General features: G+C 35.1%; 1 protein-coding gene across 1 annotated transcript; it reads left to right on the forward strand.

Moving 5' to 3' along the window:
• Positions 1-13,405: 13,405 nt before the first annotated feature.
• On the forward strand, positions 13,406-16,297 carry LOC126661725 (uncharacterized). Its single transcript, XM_050355588.1, has 6 exons — positions 13,406-13,847; positions 13,902-13,951; positions 13,998-14,150; positions 14,336-14,832; positions 15,400-15,947; positions 16,002-16,297. The coding sequence occupies exons 1-6, from the start codon at positions 13,406-13,408 to the stop codon at positions 16,295-16,297; spliced, it is 1,986 nt and encodes a 661-aa protein (XP_050211545.1).
• Positions 16,298-20,322: the final 4,025 nt, after the last annotated feature.

The following is a 20,322-nucleotide window of genomic DNA, read 5'->3' on the forward strand; positions in this document are numbered from 1 at the left end:
CGTTGGGACCTCTACCGCCGTTACCACGGCCCCCAAAACCTCTGCCACCAGAACCACGGCCCCGCTGGCCACCAAAAGATGCTGCAGGTTGAGAGTACCCTACAGACTGTGTAAACGCAGGTCTCTGCTGCTGATAAGATGACTGCGCCACACTGGAGTTAGACATCTGCTGCCCAGATGTCGGACACTCCCTAGAAAAATGACCCGGCTGGCCACAAGTGAAACAACCTCCAGGAGCTAACTGGCACTGACCATAATGCCTACGTCTGCAATTCTGGCAGAATGGAATGTTCGATCCACCACTGTACCCGCGTCCTGAACCACGGTTGCTCCCACTGCTACTGGAACTGTACGGAGCACTCCTGGCACTATGCCTCCCTTTATTGTGAGTCCGTCGACTCCCCCTGTTGGCCTGAGAAGAGCCACTGTAGTAGTTCCCACTACCATGCTGCACTGGGGCCTGCTGCCCCCTACTAGGAACGTCACTCTTTCCCTTCTGATTCTGGAAAGGGTCAGAGATCGTCCCAAACTGAACCATCGAATTCTCCATCCGCCGCGCACTATCCACTAACCGAGCAAACTCCATGTTTGTCCCTATCAGTAAAGGAAGAAACTCCGAGCCTAAACCCCTAATATAACGGTCGTTCACTCGCTCTTGATCACCCTGTAGATCTGTAGCAAACCGCCCCAAACGTACAAACTCAGTCGTGTAGTCTGTCACCGATCTATCCCCCTTCTTCAAAGTGAGCAGCTTTTCTCTGAAACTCTCAGTAACAGAGAAGGGTAGATAGTAACCTCTGAACCTGACCACAAAATCAGCCCAAGACAAAGTATCCATAACTGGTCTGATGTTATCGCGATACCAGTCCTTAGCTGGACCCTTCAGCGACATCTCCACAAGCATCACTGATTGACGATCAGAAGCCTGAATCCTCTGACTGTTGTACTCAAATTCCTCCAAAAAGTCAAGAGCATCACCAGTACCATCAAAAGAAGTCGGATTCAACTTCAAGTAGATCATCACCAACTCTCTGTTAGTCGGAATGTGACCGACACCAGCAAGTCCACCAACACCAGCTACAGCACCAGCCTGAGGTTGCTGTTGCTGCGCTAACTGACCCAGTATATTACACTGATTCTGCAGTAGAGCCTGATTGTTCTGCATCTCGACAACGCCAGCCAAGAAAGTAGTGAAGTCGAACGCTTGCATATTTGGTGCTTGATGCACCTCTGGTGCCTGCTGCACATTCGGTGCCTGAACACCTGCTGCACCGCGTCCTCTAGCTCCACCTCTACCAGCACCAGCTCCTCTGCCTCTACCAGCACCTCTACCTCTGCCAGCACCTCCACCTCGACCACGTCCAGCATTAGCCTGAGCTGGTGGTACGTTCTGATCGACTTCCATGGAAATCGCATCATCAGCCACAGCTTCTTGCTCTGCCGCAGCACGAGCACGAGTACGAATAACGTTGTCCATATCCTAAGATTGAACAACAACAATTTAAATAACAGGTATTTCATACCCAAGTATGAACAAAACAAGCAACAAATAGGATTTCCCAAGAAATCAACAGCAATAAAATGTTCACCCAAGTGAAATAAAATTAGCATTTAACAATATCAAATCAACATACAATGACTGACTCGACGCAATCCTATTGGTGTAGGCAGAATGTTTTAAAATCAAAAGATGACGTTTTAAAAGACATGACAGAAACCTATATCCGCAGTAGTTCCTAAGACACAACAATACTTAATAGAGTAAACACATAGCAAGCAATGGCCTTGGTTTGAAACCAAAGCTCTGATACCAAGTTTGTCACGACCCATTTTCATGAATCGCGACCGGCGCTAGGGTATGGGTAATGTAGTACCGAAACCCGTAGCTAGCCTATCATTTAACACATAAATACATAAACCTGCAGAAAACCAATGCTCGGGGGCAACCGAGACTTCAGCCTAAATCTAGCAGATATAATATTCAACAGATAGTATAACATGCTTATCCAATTCCGAGTCTAAAAATAGGCATAACATAAATAATCCGAAATAACTACATAACATGCCAGAGCAATATAACTAGTCAGATCAATCCGACAAACAACTGTAATAATAATAAAGACGTCTAGTCAACTACTGCGGTCTAAGAATAAAATAGTTTGACAGTTTATCAAAATAAATGGAACCTCCGAGGAAAAGTAAATGCGGAGATCGCCAGACTCTCTCAGATCATAACCCTGGGAAAAATTGGGAAAACAACGGGGTCAGATATACTGAGATGAGTTCATACCACTATTTACATTTATTAAGTGGAAAACCTTTAAAACGTTTAAAACATTTAATAACGATATTACAGATAATAGTTGGAACCCTAATCCACAATTCTAAATAATAATCATAATCCAATAGGTCTGGTCCCGAGAGCTGAGCTACACCGAGTTACCACTGACCACACTTATACCAGAGTCCCGAGAGCTGAGCTACACCGAGTTACTCTACCTGGTCCCGAGAGCTATGCTCACACCGAGTTACCACATTTCCATATATACCTTACCCAGATCAATACCGGTGCGCACGCAGTCCTAATGACGCCCATTAGGTAGCATGTCCCAACTAAGAGCCATAATATAAAAACAGTTCGAAATATACGTACTGTATATATATTTAATATTAAAATAACAATTTACTTAATAAAGCGGTAAATAGTAAATATAAACTCACTGCTTGCTACTCCACGTGAAATACCGGCAAGCAACTAACTCTGGTTCGCCTCGGAAGCACGAACAGTAGACGAGTCTAGACAAATAAAATAATTATTAAAATCAGACCCTAACTCTAGAGAGTACTAGACACCACATAGGACTAGCACAAATAACACGTCGGAATAAACAATCCAAAGCACACACAAATAATACCCATAAGGTAATAAAACCCAATTAATATAAGTCTATTGAGTTCCCGCTTAAAATCCAATTTATAAATATTATTTAATAACTTTAAATAATAAATAATTTCCAAATAGTGGGTTAGCCGAGTTATCATAAACTACCAAGCTAACCTCACTTGTCGGGCGACCCAAGTCTAACCCGATTCAAAACGTTTATCAAATATAAACCCAAGTTTATATTTATAAAACAATTTAGCAAAATAATAATCCATTTTAAAAGCGGAACTCAATAACTTCAATTCTAAGTAACCCAAGTTACAATCCAAAAACTTAATAAAATAAGTCATAAAAGTTTAGGGACTAAATTGCACTTTAGCCAATTAAGGACTAAATTGTACTTTTAGCCAAATTGATATTCTTAAACAAACTAATTGCTTTTACTTATATTTAAAACAAAATACGAAGTTATTAATCACAAACTTACTTAAATACATTATAAAAACGTTTCAAGGCTAAATTGCAATTTAGCCAAAATTCTAAAACATTAATTATTATTAATAGCAATTATTATTAATCTAATTAGCTCAAATAATAATATTTTTAGATTTACCAAAATAATATTTCCCAATTGACAAACTTTCAATTTAAATAAAATCCTCAAATTAGAAATCAAAACAATTAATCAATAAGTAAAATTTATCTTAAGGAATCAAAAAGTTTTAAACAAAACAATTTGATAACCTAGAGGAACTCTTAACAAAACAAAACTCACAATAGCCAACCAAATTAAGACACAACATCATCTTCCCCATACCAAGCCAACCTTAACATTTCAAATTTGAAATTCAATCACAGAAGCTCAAAATCAAAGAAAAACAATGCAATATCAATGAATCCAATCATGAAACTGAGCATGCCAAGACTCCATCCCTCAATCATCAATAATCATAAGTTTTTAAGCCATGAAAAAGGAAACAGAAACTTAAGAATTTACCAAACCATAATTGAAAGTAACAATTATACAGAACGACAACAACGAATCGAGGAGCGGAACGATGGAATAAACTCAATCCGAAAGCTTAAACTATTAACCACCAATCATGCCAAGGGATTCATAATCATTAAACAATGAAAAGACATGGACAAAAGAGCAAGGATAATCGGCAGAAACTTAAAATCAAAACAGAGTATAATAGCATTCAAAAACAATGAAACGGTGGTGATTGAAACGAGATCGACGGCGTACCGTTCAGCGAAACTGAGATAGGGAGACGTAGGGAATTGAGTCTAGAACGTCTGAGATCAAGCGGAATCAATTTCGATCTAGAAACGAAAGAGAACGAACCAAATTACGTAATGTCGCTCATAAGCAAAATCTGGAAATCATAAGAATCGGAAAACTTACCGAACAACGATCTTTGGAAGATGATAACAGGTTTGATACTCAGCGAAATGACAAGCGGAAAACGGTTAGGGTTTCAGTGATGAGTGGTGAAGATTTTCTGTTTAGAAGTCGAGCTGATATAACGAGTGGAAGCGGGCCGTAAACGAGGTCGAAAAGGGCCACACGAAAGGGTCCTATGGGCTGATGTGATTCCCGAACGGGAATGGCCTTTCAGGCCATGATTCCCGTTCGGGAATGCCTGGTCTCGAACGAGACCAGGCCCAAAAAGAGAGATTCCCGTTCGGGAATTCCAATTCCCGAACGGGAATGAATGAATTCTATTTTTTTTTTGATTTAAATATATAATTGGTTAAACCAATAAATCACACCCAAACCAAACAACTCGAACCAAGCCACTAATATCGAGATTACTTCAAAACGACCGGGAAAAATGTCGGAATTTAAATGAAAAAAAAAGGTAAAATTTTACGGGATATTACATAATTATAAACAAAAGTGATTAATTTGATTTCGGATATCAAATTGGCTAAAGTACAGTTTAGTCCCTAATTGGCTAAAGTACAGTTTAGTCCCTAAACTTTTATAAACTTTAAATGGTTAGATTTTTGAGATGTAAATTGGGTTACTTGGAATTGAAGTTATTAAGTTCTGCTTGTAAAATGGTTTATTATTTTATTGAATTATTTTATAAATATAACTCGGGTTTATATTTGATAAACGTTTTGAGTTGGGTTAGACTTGGGTCACCCGACAACTGAGGTTAGCTTGGTGGTCATTGGTAAATCGGCTAAACTACTATTTGGAAATTTATTTATTATTTAAAGATTATTAAATAATATTTATAAATTGAATTTAAAGCGAGAACTCAATAGACTTATTTTAATTGGACTTTATTAACTATTGGGTATTTTTGTGTGTTGCCTTGGGTTGTTTATTCCGACGTGTTATTTGTGCTAGTCCTATGTGGTGTCTAGTACTCTCTAGAGTTAGGATCTGTTTTAATAAACATTTTATTTGTCTAGACCCGTCTTTTGTTCGTGCTCCAGAGGCGAACCAGGATTACTTGCTTGCCGGTATTCACGTGGATTATCAAGCTGTGAGTTTATATTCGCTATTTACCGCTTTATTAAGTAAATTGTTATTTTAATATTAAATATATACTGTACGTATATTTTGAACTGTTTTTATATTATGGCTCTTAGTTGGAACATGCTACCTAATGGGCATCATTAAGACTGCGTGCGCACCGGTAAAGATCTGGGTAAGGTATTGTGTTATTGTGGTAACTCGGTATGAGCATAGCTCTCGGGACCAGTAGAGTAACTCGGTGTGAGCCTAGCTCTCGGGACTCTGGATATGGATTAAGTGCGGTCGGTGGTAACTCGGTATTGAGCTCAGCTCTCGGGACCAGAACTATTGGATTATGTTTGTTTTAGAATTGTGGATTAGGGTTCCAACTATTAATCGTAATATTGTTATAAATGTTTTTAACGGTTTTAAAGGTTTTCACTTGATAAATGTAAATAGTGGTATAAACTCATCTCAGTATTATCTGACCCCGTTGTTTTTCCAATTTTTCCCAAGTTTATGATCTGAGAGAGTCTGGTGATCTCCGCATTTACTTTTCCTCGGAGGTTCCATTTATTTTTAGTAGAACTAACAAACTATTTTATTCTTAGACCGCAGTAGTTGATTAGACGTCTTTATTATTCTTATAGTTTTTGTCGGATTAGTTCGACTAGATTTATTGCTTTGGGCATGTTACATTATTTACACCAAAATATGTTATGCCTATTTTAGACCCGGAATTGGATAAGAATGTTATATTAACTGTTGAATATTATAACTGCTAGATTTAGGCTGAAGTCTCGGTTGCCCCCGAGCATGGGTTTTCTGCAGGTTTATGTGTTGTATGTTATTTGAAAGGCTAGCTACGGGTTTTGGTACTACATTACCCATACCCTAGCGCCGATCGCGATTCATGAAAATGGGTCGTGACAAACTTGGTATCAGAGCTTTGGTTTCAAATCAAGGCCTTATGCATGTTATGTGTTATGTGTTTTTGGCATGATAAGTGATGTCGTGTCATAGGAACTACTGTGGAATTAGGATTCGTGTCTTGCCTTTTAAAAGTGATCTTTTGTTTTCAAACCTTCAGCCTACATCCTATAGGTGATGTCTCTCAGTCTTTATGTGGTGTTGATGTTATGATTGACAATTAATTTCACTTGGATGTTGCTTGTTGTGTTTTATCTTGTAGAGGTGATTTTCACTTGGGTGATTATAATTGCTTTCGATTTCTCGGGAAATCTTAGGTTGGTAAATTTTTCTAAACTCATACTTGGGTATGATGTTGTTTGATAAATTTTGGGTTTATGCCTGATACGATTTAGAATATATGGTATGGTTACAGTTATTTAACATGATGCATTGAAATGCTTTTTCCTTATTAATAACGTACATATTGGCTTTGGCCTCGATTGTTGATTTTAAATGTGATCGTATGTTGGGCGTTAGCCTTGTCTTTCTATTAAAGAGATTTTGGGTTAAACCTTAAAACGTTTTTTGATGGTCATGCACTGTTTGACCACATGTTGATAAAGATTTTCATTGAGAATATTGTTTTATCCGATTTGTGTTTCAACACAAAATCATAAGAGAAGTTTGATTTTAAATTCTTAAAAGTTTGATTTTAAATTCTTAAAAAGTTTGATTTTGGTTGAGTTACCAGTAAAAAGAAATTCTTGTATTTGAAATATTATGTTTGGTTTGGTGTTAACAAGCGATGATTTTAAAATGATATTTTATGAGATGACCCATTGTTTTAAGAATTTAAAGTTGAAGTTATTTTATCATGTTGTAGTATGTCAGCATTTTAAATTTTTGAGATTTACAGAATAGATGTGGGAGATTAAAGATTTCTCACTTGAGTTTTTAAATTATTGATTAACGGTTGGGTTAAGTTGAGCTCCCAAATTTGAAAAGGTGGAAATTTGATTAAAATATTTTTTTGAATTTATAAATATTTTGAATACGTTTTATAAACGGTCGTTTTGGGTTCGATTTGGGTCGCCCAAATTTAGGAGTTGAGCTTGATAGTTGTAATAACTCGGCTTACTCGATGATTTTATGGTTTGAGATACTTAGGTATCCGTTTTAAAGAAATTGATAGATAAGAAGAGATTTTTACAAATTGTGATTTTGTTTTAACCGTGGGGCTCAACTAAAAGTTTGGAAGTTTTGTAATTGACTTAAATTTCATAATGAATTTTGAAGTGTATTCCTTAAAGATGATATTATTGCAAGTTGATTTTAATTCAAAGGTTCAAGCTTGTTGTAGCATGTCCTGGTTTCGTCTGTAAAGTATGTTTGGGTTAATTTTGTTCAATGGCATGCATATGTGATTTATGGGTTGTAAAAATCGTAATGTTTTTGTTTTAATTTTTGTTGTATAATTCGCTTACTTGTTGAACTAAGTTAATTGTTTTGTTTCATCTATTCGTGCTAAGTAGCACGCGGGATGATTTATTTCATGCGGTTATGGTAATTACCTGATTTTTGGTTTGATTGTGAGTCGAACTTTTGTTCAGACCCTGTTTTAATATATTATCAGTTGGGGATAAGCTGGGTTTTCTATTTTGTTGTTGGATCAAAATCTTTGGGTTTCGACATCGAGGAAGATGAGGAAAATATTCCCTTGGATTGGTTGATGATTTCTGATTATCCTAGGACGGATATTGGAAACTCTGAACCGAGAAGATAGATTGGTGTATTAATACACTGGTGTTTCCATCAAGTCTGATGATGCTATGCGGGAGCTGGCGGTAAGTTTTGTAGGAACATATTGATGTGTTATTTCTTTGGGAATAAACTCAGTATAAATTGAGGTTAGTGGGATATCTTATATGATAGAGTTGTAATGAAGTTATTAGGATGAGTTGTCTTATATCATCGAGTGTTGCTAGGTTGCAAGTTAGGAACTTGAGAAATATTTTAAGGTTATCGAGTGCACATCTCACAGAGTGTAACGTCTAGCAAATATTTTATTGAGAAGTTGATTTCAATGGTTGAATTGTTAAAATATTTGAAATATTTTCAACACGTAATTGTGCCCAGACATATCATGAACATGCATTTTGAATGTCACGAATAGGTTTGCATTGAACACTGAGTATGTTCACTAAATAAAAGATAAATTAATAATTGATACACACATAATAGTACATGCATCACGTGCATAGAAATGGTTAGGGTTGGATGCAACTCTTTGGGCATGAGAGTTGTCATCACCCTGGTGTACAATTATGAAAAATGGATTTTATCAATAAAGTGTTTTGAGAAAGATATTTTGAAACGAACTCGCGAGTACATTGTGATATATTTATTTATAAAGTTGTTGGATTTCAAATGATTATGAAACTTTTACCAAAAGATAGCTAGACAAATACTCTGTGATGATGGTGATGGTTATTGGACGTTTGCGTTGAGTGATTGGTCTGTAGAATCAAAATCTTGTGGTTATGAGTAAGAGTGATTTGGAGATTGCGCTCGAGATATAGTTATGCCAAGTGCGGTTTATGCTTAGATTCAGATTAGGAAGTGTTCATGATAATTTCCGATGTGTGATTTAATGATTTGTAGATTAAGGATATTGGTTATGCTCATGTGTTTGTATACACCGTATTTTTAAAAGAGACCTTATCTTTTTAAAATTTAAATAGTCCAAGTATTTTAGTGTATTGATATAAAGGTGTTTCACAGACAAGAGATTTGCATTGCTAAATTTACCCTTCTGAGGAAAGGATAAATTTTGTCAAAACTGATTCAAAAGGGATAATAAATTTTTTGCTTGAGCGATTTCTTCAAATTGTGTTTTTGGTTGAGAGGATTTAGAAGCGACTTAAAATTTTGGGATGTTTGAAACATCAATGTGTATTTTGAATACGGAGAATTTTACCACAGTTGACTTTCAAAGTATAAACTATTTAAAAAGTGTTTTAACAAGTTTGATTTCAAGAAAATATAAATTTTGACAGTTCAAATGTTTTATAAATTTGCAATTGTATTAAAAGTAAGAAAAAAAAATCAGATTCAAATATGGTGATTTTGAAAATTTTCAAGGATTTGCAGAACCGATGGTTTTTCAACAGTAAAGGTATTTCAATTTCGAATGAAAAAGGAGACGTAAGACGTGGAGTCTTTTAAACAAAGTGGAAAATTTTTCTGTATATAAAATATTTGGTATTAAAATATTTTATACCCACAAGAGTTGGTTTTGAGCATAGCTGACAATCCGGTCGTAGTAAACTGGTCGTTTTGATCTCTCGTTGTATACAAGGTTTTAGTCAATTGATTGAATAATTTTGAGTATTTGAGTTTGATTTTGTTATATCAGATAGTTGATTTGAGAATCGGGAATCACAGTTAAGAGGGTTCGGCAACTATGATTGGTTGATCGATTTTGTAATAGATGGAATTATCGTAATGATGAATATAGTTGGGCCAGTGGTTGAACCCTTGGTGAGGGCGACAAAATTTTATGTTGTCAGATGGCGTGCCGTTATGTTTCTGAGTGATTGGAAAAATCATTTTGATGGATATTGTTTATCACTGGAATAGAAATTTTTGTTATCATAAGAAAGGTCCGCTTTTCTTTGAATTGCGATATGAGTTTTTGTGTTTTATGATTCACAAGTTAATTGTATTATCGAGTTGGTACTAAATCGTTAGAATTAAATGATTATTATAACAATTGTTTTGGAACAGAAATTTATCTAAAGTAATTGGGTTTTCTTTTCGGTTATTATGATGTAGAGATTCTATAAGTAAAAGAAAGTAAGTGTTTAAAAATGATAGATTTTATCAGCTATGTTGCAGTGTTATTATTTTTCATGTGAGGCAAAAGAGTTTGAAATTTTATGAACTATAGTCGAGCTTAGTGTTTGATCTTGTATTTGATATTGAGGATTGTATAATAGATGAGCTACGAGCTGGTTTTGGGAGACATTTCGGTGTAGGGAAATTGTGACTCTCAATTGAGTAAATGTGTTATTATTAGTTGGAGCACCTAATTGCTAGAAACATAGTTGGATACATATATGTGTTGTGATCACTTATATTGCAAACCAGTATCAGTTTCGAGATTCGAGATTCGTTCTTTATTAATATTTCAGCCGAGTATTGTGTAAACAAGTTAGTTTGATCTTAGTTAATCTCACCTAAAGTTGCGTGTTTGTTTTTGCCTAGTAAAAGTTGTGTCGGTACTTCAGTGACTTTTAAGTATGTTCGTTATCTTTTTGCAACTGGAGGTTGTTTTGAGGGACAACCTGTTGAGTTTTGCTTATGCGCATACGTATGCCGTTGGGCATGGATTACAATCAACTATAGTTGGGTTGGTTTCTTTGTTTTGATATGTTATTTAATAACAGAAGTCGTTTGCAGTTTCGTTATATTTTGTTGTCCTGGTTTACGATATGTGTCTTGTGGATGTGTTTTCTTATCGGCTTGGTACATTTGTTCAGCTGGTTGCGTAATTTTATGTTAAGTGGTACATCGATGGTTTTGTGTTAAATTTGAGGACGAATTTATAATTAGTTTTGGGAGAATGTAATATCCCGTATAATTTTTAAGAATTTCCGACAAACTTCCGGTGGTATTTCGATGTTAAGCTAAGTTTTGGTTGTTCGTTTCGTGTTGGTTTGAGGTTGGGTTTTTTATTTTTGGGCCCAAATAAACCGAACCATCACTTCGGCCCAAGGGAATTGGCCTTAAGCCAATTCCCGTTTGTTTCAACACAGGTCTCGAACGACACCTGTGTTGAAAATCATTTTTCTCGTTCGAGAACTTTGTTCTCGAACGAGAACAAGAGATTTTTGCCTTGTTCTCGAACGAGAACAAGAGGTTTTTTGCTGGTCTCGTACGAGACCCGCTATATGCACCGGGGAAGGGCTTTTTGGGCATCGTTTTCTCTATTTTTGAATCCCTTAAATACGTAACATTCAACCATAATCTATTCTCCATACTACATACAAACCCTAGCCTCCATTCCTTTGTTCATTCGCTGAGAAACAAAGCCGTAACCATCCCTGAAACTATGCTGTTCCGGTAAGCTTCATGATTCCTTTGATTTCAGATTTGGCTTTGAACGGCATTCCGTATTTTTGATCGTTCTCCTTTGTTTCTAGGTCGAAATTAATTCCGTTTGATCTCAGAGATTCTAGACTCTATTCTCTACATTACTACTCTTTGTTTTCGCAAAACGGTGTGCCGTTGATCTCGTTTCATTCGCGGTCGTTTCACCGCATTGGTACGTTTGTTTAATTCTGTTTCTAAATCAATGTTGCTGCCAAATTCCTTTACCCTATTTGGCCATGATTTTGCTTGATTCATGGTTATGAATCTATTGGGATGTTAGTTTGTTCATCAATTGAAGTGTTCGTTTCGGTTTCATACCTCTGTAAATTAATGTTCTTGGATGCCATCATGAATTCTATTCCTTGTTTTGTTTTGTTACTGTTATATGGTTATTGTATGAATTATTATTAGGTTATGTTTAATGAGATAGATTGATTGTAAAGCTTGAGCATATGATTAAGTTTTGAGAGTTGATTTCATGGTTAAGGTTATGTCCATAATATGGGAATTTGTTATTTGATGAAGGTTCATGGTTAGGCGGGGATTTGGTGGTTTGAAATTGAAGATGATGGATAAATAGCAATTATGATTATCAAATTATTTTGACTAAAACAAATAGGTTCCTTTAGTTTTTACCATTTGAATTTGTTTACTTATAACTTTTAAATTTAGATTTGGTTATAAGTAATATATTTAAAACGATGGTTATTTATAAATTAAGCTAATATAATTACTCGGGTAATTATAATTAATTTCGAATTCCGATTGGTATAATTTGTCTAACCCATTATTTGGAAATTTATTTATTATTTAAAGATTATTAAATAATATTTATAAATTGAATTTTAAAGCGAGAACTCAATAGAATTATTTTAATTGGACTTTATTACCTATTGGGTATTTTTGTGTGTTGCCTTGGGTTGTTTATTCCGACGTGTTATTTGTGCCAGTCCTATGTGGTGTCTAGTACTCTCTAGAGTTAGGATCTGTTTTAATAAACATTTTATTTGTCTAGACCCGTCTTTTGTTCGTGCTCCAGAGGCGAACCAGGATTAGTTGCTTGCCGGATTCACGTGGATTATCAAGCTGTGAGTTTATATTCGCTATTTACCGCTTTATTAAGTAAATTGTTATTTTAATATTAAATATATACTGTACGTATATTTTGAACTGTTTTTATATTATGGCTCTTAGTTGGAACATGCTACCTAATGGGCATCATTAGGACTGCGTGCGCACAGGTAAAGATCTGGGTAAGGTATTGTGTTATTGTGGTAACTCGGTATGAGCATAGCTCTCGGGACCAGTAGAGTAACTCGGTGTGAGCCTAGCTCTCGGGACTCTGGATATGGATTAAGTGCGGTCGGTGGTAACTCGGTATTGAGCTCAGCTCTCGGGACCAGAACTATTGGATTATGTTTGTTTTAGAATTGTGGATTAGGGTTCCAACTATTAATCATAATATTGTTATAAATGTTTTTAACGGTTTTAAAGGTTTTCACTTGATAAATGTAAATAGTGGTATAAACTCATCTCAGTATTATCTGACCCCGTTGTTTTCCCAATTTTTCCCAGGGTTATGATCTGAGAGAGTCTGTTGATCTCCGCATTTACTTTTCCTCGGAGGTTCCATTTATTTTTAGTAGAACTATCAAACTATTTTATTCTTAGACCGCAGTAGTTGATTAGACGTCTTTATCATTATTATAGTTTTTGTCGGATTGGTTCGACTGGATTTAATGCTTTGGGCATGTTACATTATTTACACCAGAATATGTTATGCCTATTTTAGACTCGGAATTGGATAAGCATGTTATATTAACTGTTTAATATTATAACTGCTAGATTTAGGCTGATGTCTCGGTTGCCCCTGGACATGGGTTTTCTGCAGGTTTATGTGTTGTATGTTATTTGAAAGGCTAGCTACGGGTTTTGGTACTACATTACCCATACCCTAGCGCTGGTCACGATTCATGAAAATGGGTCGTGACATCCCTTTAGTACCTAGACTTCAGAGGTTATTTATGTCTAAAGAAATTGGTGAAAATATGAGGTGGCATAAGGAGAAACGTGTAGATGATGATACAATTAAACATTCAGATGATGCTATAGAATGGAAAGATTTTGACCAGAAATATGCTTGGTTTGGCAAAGATGCTCGTAACGTGCGACTTGGGCTTGCTAGTGATGGATTTAACCCTTTTGGAAATATGAGCACGAGTTATAGCATGTGGCTGGTGATTGTGACACCATATAACTTACCACGATGGAAATACATGAAGGAGAATTTTTTGATGTTATCTTTGCTTATTCCTGGTAAGGAATCTCCCGGAAATAATATCGATGTATATTTAAGGCCATTAATTGATGAGTTAAAAGAGTTATGGGAGACTGGTGTGACAACATATGATGCATATAACGGTAAGAATTTTCAATTACATGCTGCATTATTATGGACAATAAATGACTTTCCAGCATATGGAATGTTATCTGGATGGAGCACAAAAGGAAAATTGGCATGTCCTGTGTGTAATAAGTGGACGTGTTCGCTAACTAAAAAATGGAGTGAAGCAATGTTACATGGGTCATCGGAGATATATACATGCCCAACATTCTTGGAGAAAAAGCAGAAAATTTGATGGCAAACCAGAGCACGGGTCAAAGCCTGAAGAGTTGTCAGGAGATGAAGTTCTAAGGCAATTAGATTTGCTTCCTAAAGACCTGGTTTTTTAGAAGACACCTAACCAAAAAAACGTGCACGTGGTCCCGAAGAGCTCAATTGGACAAAGAGAAGTATATTCTTTGAATTGCCTTACTGGAAAACATTAAAATTACGTCATAATTTAGATGTAATGCATATTGAGAAGAATATATGTGAAAATATATTGGGTATGTTGATGAATATTAAGGCTCAAATGGATTTAGAAGCAATGGGTATAAGAAAAGAGTTACATTTACTGCAAAAGGGAAATAAATTTCTTATGCCACTTGCTTGTTATACATTACTGAAGCCTGAAAGAAGAAAGTTTTGCGAATGGTTGCAGTCAATCAGGTTGCCAGACGGATATGCTTCCAATCTTTCTCGATGTGTAAGTGTCAAGGACTGCAAAGTTATGGGGATGAAAAGCCATGATTATCATATATTCTTGCAACGGTTACTTCCAGCATCGATTTGTGGGTCTTTGCGTAGTGAGGTTTACACTGCATTATCAGAGTTGAGATCTTTCTTTAAGGAGCTTTGTTCGAAGACTTTAAAAAGATCTACAGTTAAAAAGTTGCAGAGTGATATCATTTTGATAATATGTAAACTTGAGATGATATATCCTCCATCTTTTTTCGTGGTAATGATGCATTTGGCAATTCATCTGCCACGTGAAGTAGAATTAGGAGGCCCTGTTCACTATAGGTAGATGTACTTTATTGAGAGGTTAGTTGATAAGGAAATTTTATTTTTCGTTTTCTTACTGCAGTTTTAACTATTTTTTTATATAACTATATGGTTTATTCACATTTACAACAAATTTGTTGTGCAGGTTCATACGTACTTTGAAAAATTATGTACGTAACTTATTTCGACGGGAGGGTTCAATTGCTGAAGCGTATATCACTAAAGAATGTTTGAACTTTTTGTTCACTGTATTTTCATGGGGTTGAGACAATATATAATCGCGTTGAGAGAAATAATTTTCCTGTGCAAGTAGGAGTGGAAAATGGATTTTCCATATTTTCAAACAATGCAAGACCTTTAGGAGCTACAGAATATAAAACGTTATCCCATTCTAATTTTGAAAACTTACAGTGATATGTGCTTAACAATTGTGAGGATGTTGATGAATATCTGAAGTAAGTTATTTTATTTTGAAAAAACAAAGACTTTAAAGTTTCAAAATAGCTTTATTTTACACTTTTTATCTAATTTTATAATAGCTGTGCAGGATTCACATTGAAGAATTATAAAAGGTAAGTGTTATAGATGTGCAAAAAAGACACCAGGCAGGATTTGCCAGTTGGTTCAAGGAGTGTGTAAGTATTATGCTATAAAAGTACTAACTATTAATTATGCCTCTAATTTCACCATTAAACTTATTTTTCAAGTTGGACGCTTATGTGCTACTGGTTTGGTTGCAGCAACAGATCATATATATGCGTTGGGATTAGGTCCTGATATACGAATTGCTAGGTATAGTGGGATAATTGTCAATGGAGTTAGGTTTCACACAGTTGAGCGTGATAATTTTCATCGGACTCAAAATAATGGAGTTTCAGTTATAGGAGAGCATAAGTCAAAAGAAATCGAGTTTTATGGTGTGCTAACAGATATCATTGACCTCCAATATGTTAATGGGAATCATGTTTTCTTGTTTAAATGTGATTGGTGGGATGTTGGCGATAAAAATGGAATTAAACCAGATGGCAACTTAGTTTCTATTAATGTGAGCCGTAAATGGTATACATGTGATTCTTTCGTGTTGAGTTCTCAAGTACAGCAGGTTTTTTATGTCAGCGATATGAAAAATGGAGGTCATTGGAAAATTGTGCAAAAATCATTTCACAGGAATATATTTGATGTGCCAGAAAAGGAAAAAGTGTGCAATGAAGATTCAATTTTGAATGATGAGCCCTATCAGCAATACGAGGCAGATAATAGTCATGAAGTCGATCAAGTTGGTGGTGAAAATTTGGAACTCTGGCATCCTATAGATGTATTACCGGATGAAGTTGATGTTGGTCAAATGTTTCAAGGTCAAAACTCAAACCCGATTTATTCTAGCGATGAGGAGGATGATACTACAATCAATTATGATGATACCGACACTGATGTACTTGAATACTCAAATGACAGTGAAAATGAAGACGAAGACGATGATTAGTGACTGAAATTTACCGCTTATTGAACTCATTTTGGCTTCTTGAAGCTTGTTTGACAGTATGAATTTTACTGAGAGATGCTTTTTTATATTGCCTTGAATGTAGACTGTAGCATTTTGGTGTTTTATGCCAGTAGTTATGTGTAAACTCCATGATTGGATGGATATATACTCCATGTTTTGATATTGCCTTTGAATGATTGGCAGTAGTTATGCAGCCCAACATGAAGTTTGTGGAAAACTGGATAGCAGAAACTCGACGTGTTGATGAAAACTCGTCGAGATATTAACCACAAATCGAGTTTGAACGTATGGAATTATGAGATACTAGCCAAACATTCAATTTATTCCTTTAGTTTAGTTTTATTTTACGGTTTAGTGTAATACCAAAATTGAATTGAACTTTTGTACTTCTAATATGAAACTGAACTGAAAAACATAATTGAAATCCTACCTTTTAATATGACTATTGACAATTCACTATTTTGCGGAAATTTGCTAAATTTCAAAAGATTTTCCAAAACACTACACATATTGTAATGTCACGACCCATTTTCATGAATCGCGACCGGCGCTAGGGTATGGGTAATGTAGTACCAAAACCCGTAGCTAGCCTTTCGTTTAATACATAAACACATAAACCTGCAGAAAACCAATGCTCGGGGGCAATCGAGACTTCAGTTTAAATCTAGCAGTTATAATATTCAACAGTTAATATAACATGCTTATTCAATTCCAAGTCTAAAATAAATTTATCATAAACCAATGTAAATAATATAACATGCCAAACCAATATAACCAGTCGAACCAATCCGACAAAATATATAATAATAATAAAGACGTCTAGTTACTACTGCGGTCTAAGAATAAAACAGTTTTACAGTTTATTAAAAATAAAAGGAACCTCCGAGAAAAAGTAAATGCGGAGATCACCAGACTCTCTCAGATCATAACCCTGGGGAAAATTGGGAAAACAACGGGGTCAGATATACTGAGATGAGTTTATACCACTATCTACATTTATTAAGTGGAAAACCTTTAAAACTGTTTAAAACATTTAATAATGATATTACGAATAATAGTTGGAACCCTAATCCACAATTCTAAATAAATAACATGATCCAATATGTCTGATCCCGAGAGCTGAGCTACACCGAGTTACCACTGACCACACTTATACCAGAGTCCCGAGAGCTGAGCTACACCGAGTTACTCTACCTGGTCCCGAGAGCTATGCTCACACCGAGTTACCACATTTCCATATATACCTTACCCAGATCAATACCGGTGCGCACACAGTCCTAATGATGCCCATTAGGTAGCATGTTCCAACTAGAAGCCATAATATAAAAACAGTTCGAAATATACGTACAGTATATATATTTAATATTAAAATAACAATTTACTTAATAAAGCGGTAAATAGTAAGTACAAACTCACTGCTTGCTAATCCACGTGAAAACCGGCAAGCAACTAATTCTGGTTCGCCTCTGGAGCACGAACAATAGACGGGTCTAGACAAATAAAAATAATTATTAAAAACAGACCCTAACTCTAGAGAGTACTAGACACCACATAAGACTAGCACAATTAACACGTCGGAAATAAACAAGCCAAAACACATAAAAATACCCATTAGGTAATAAAGCCGAATTAATATAAGTCTATTGAGTTCTTGTTTTAAAATCTATTTTATAAATATTATTTAATAAACTCTAAATAATAAACAATTTCCAAATAGTGGGTTAGCCGAGTTACCAATAACTACCAAGCTAACCTCGCTTGTCGAGTGACCCAAGTCTAACCCGACTTAAAACGTTTATCAAATATAAACCCGAGTTTATATTTATAAAAATAGTTTGATAAAATAATAATCATTAATTAAAACAGGACTCAATAGCTTAAATAATATGACCAATAGTTACTGTCAATTACTTAACTAAAATAGTTAAGAAAGTAATTTAAAAGCTAAAACGCATTAGCCAAATTGGTATGCTTAAATCAATATTCTCAAAATTGACAATTACCCAAGTAATTACTCGTTAAAAATATATAATATAAAACACAATTCGATTTAAAATCAAATAAACATTATTTCTAGATTTAAAATAATACCAATCGATAGCAATTAAACGGTCACATCAATAATCAACGGTTTGGTTTCAAATCAGAATATAAAAATCAAATCCAAACTTTTAATAAATCAAAAATAAATAAATAGCCAATCACCATAATTAAATGAAATGGCCAACATTCCTATTAACTAATTATTACTGCCAACAATCAACTTTAAACCAATTAATCCTATTTGAATTCAAAAGAATGTCCACTGCCTCCATTTATATTCTTAACCAAAGGTAATAAAATCAAAGTCACAAATCCTCAGCTCACGAAATCAAAAACGCATCTCAGTAACAGAAACTACAAATTCTCAAGTTTAAATCACTCAATTAAAACCTAAACTAACATCATTTAACACATGAATCAATAAGAATCTGAGCAGCAATAAAAGAAGGGCAGTGGCTTGCATATTTGTGTCCATAACATATAAACAGAGAAACGGTTTCAAATAATCACAACGTGAAATGATATCGAGAGGTTCAAGCCAAGATAAACAATCAACAAGATACCTTTCGCAACCAACAATAAACAGCTTTGGACAAAAACCCATCGGCATAACAAAAATGAAGAACACAGTAGCCATAGAATCTCAAACACGATAAATCGACGGCTCGTGATATGGAGAGATTAACCTACCGAATAACGATTCCGAAGCCTTGGGATTGAAGAGGACGACGATAACAAGATTTGGAGTTTGAGAGGATCAATACGTATGATTCTCATTGATTTTTGAAGAAGAGGGTGATGGCTAGGTTTCCAAAATAAGCGAGGTGGAATAGGGTTTTTTTTTTTAAAGAAAAGGAAACGTAAAAATATCAAAGAAAAACGCCGTAATATGTACTGCTGCACAAAGAGTTGGTTCCTGCTTCATATTGAAGCACACATCAAAAGTGGGCTTTCATGCAAAAGAGAATGGGCCAAACTTCTATTTTTCACATTATATGAAGGTAATGCATGAGTTTTACATTGAATGGGCAAACTTCCACTTTTACGTGGATATGAAAAGGAAATGCATGGATTTGTTTTCATTTTGCATGGATTATAGATATTCATTTATATTTCTTTCCTTTTTTTCTTTTTTTAAAGATTCAATAATAAAAACCAAACACGAATCGAATCAACGAACGACTAAAATAAAATTTAATAAAAATATATAATAATAATAATAATAAATTACCTAAATCCTGATGAAAGCAAAAATAATAATTTAAAAAAAAAATTAAAAATACGGGATATTACATTCTCCCCAACTTAAAAAAAATTCGTCCTCGAATTTAAAACAAAAACGACTAACTTAATACACAACATAAAGTTACACGTCCAGCTAAACAAATTGTACAAAGCCGATAAGAAAACGCATCCACAAGATACCCAATGTTAACCAGGACAACAAAAACAACGAAACTGCAAACGACCTCTGTCATTAAAGAACAGTTCTCAACTAAGAAACCAACCCAACTGTAGTCAAAGGTATCCCATGCTCAACGACATTCGTACACGCGTAAGCAAAATTAAACAGGTTGTCCCTCTAACAACTCAATACCTCCAGTTGCATAAACCAAACACACTCAAAGGTCACCAAAGTACTGACTCAATTTCCACTAGGCATAAACGATAATGCAACTCTAGATGAGATCAACTAAGATAAAACAAACTCTATTACAAAACACTCAGCTGATATACTTAGGATAATTAAGAACGAATCTCGAATCTCAAACTGACACTGATTCGCAAAATAAGTGATCACAACACACATATGTACCAAATTCTGTTTCTAATAATTAGGTGCTCCAACTAATAATAACACAATTATTCAACTGAGAGTCACAATTACTCTATACCGGAGTGGCTCCCAATTTAGCTCGAAACTCATCTATTATAAAATCCTTAATATCAAATACAAGATC

The sequence above is a fragment of the Mercurialis annua genome, linkage group LG8 (assembly GCF_937616625.2).
Source record: "Mercurialis annua linkage group LG8, ddMerAnnu1.2, whole genome shotgun sequence".
NCBI classification, from domain to species: domain Eukaryota; kingdom Viridiplantae; phylum Streptophyta; class Magnoliopsida; order Malpighiales; family Euphorbiaceae; genus Mercurialis; species Mercurialis annua.

Excerpts from the sequence above, each read along its gene's own strand:
- LOC126661725 (XM_050355588.1), top strand. The coding sequence starts at position 13,406 with ATGGGTCGTGACATCCCTTTAGTACCTAGACTTCAGAGGTTATTTATG. Across the intron at positions 13,848-13,901 it reads AACATATGATGCATATAACG|CATATGGAATGTTATCTGGA; the intron begins GTAAGAATTTTC and ends ATGACTTTCCAG. Across the intron at positions 13,952-13,997 it reads AAGGAAAATTGGCATGTCCT|CAATGTTACATGGGTCATCG; the intron begins GTGTGTAATAAG and ends AATGGAGTGAAG.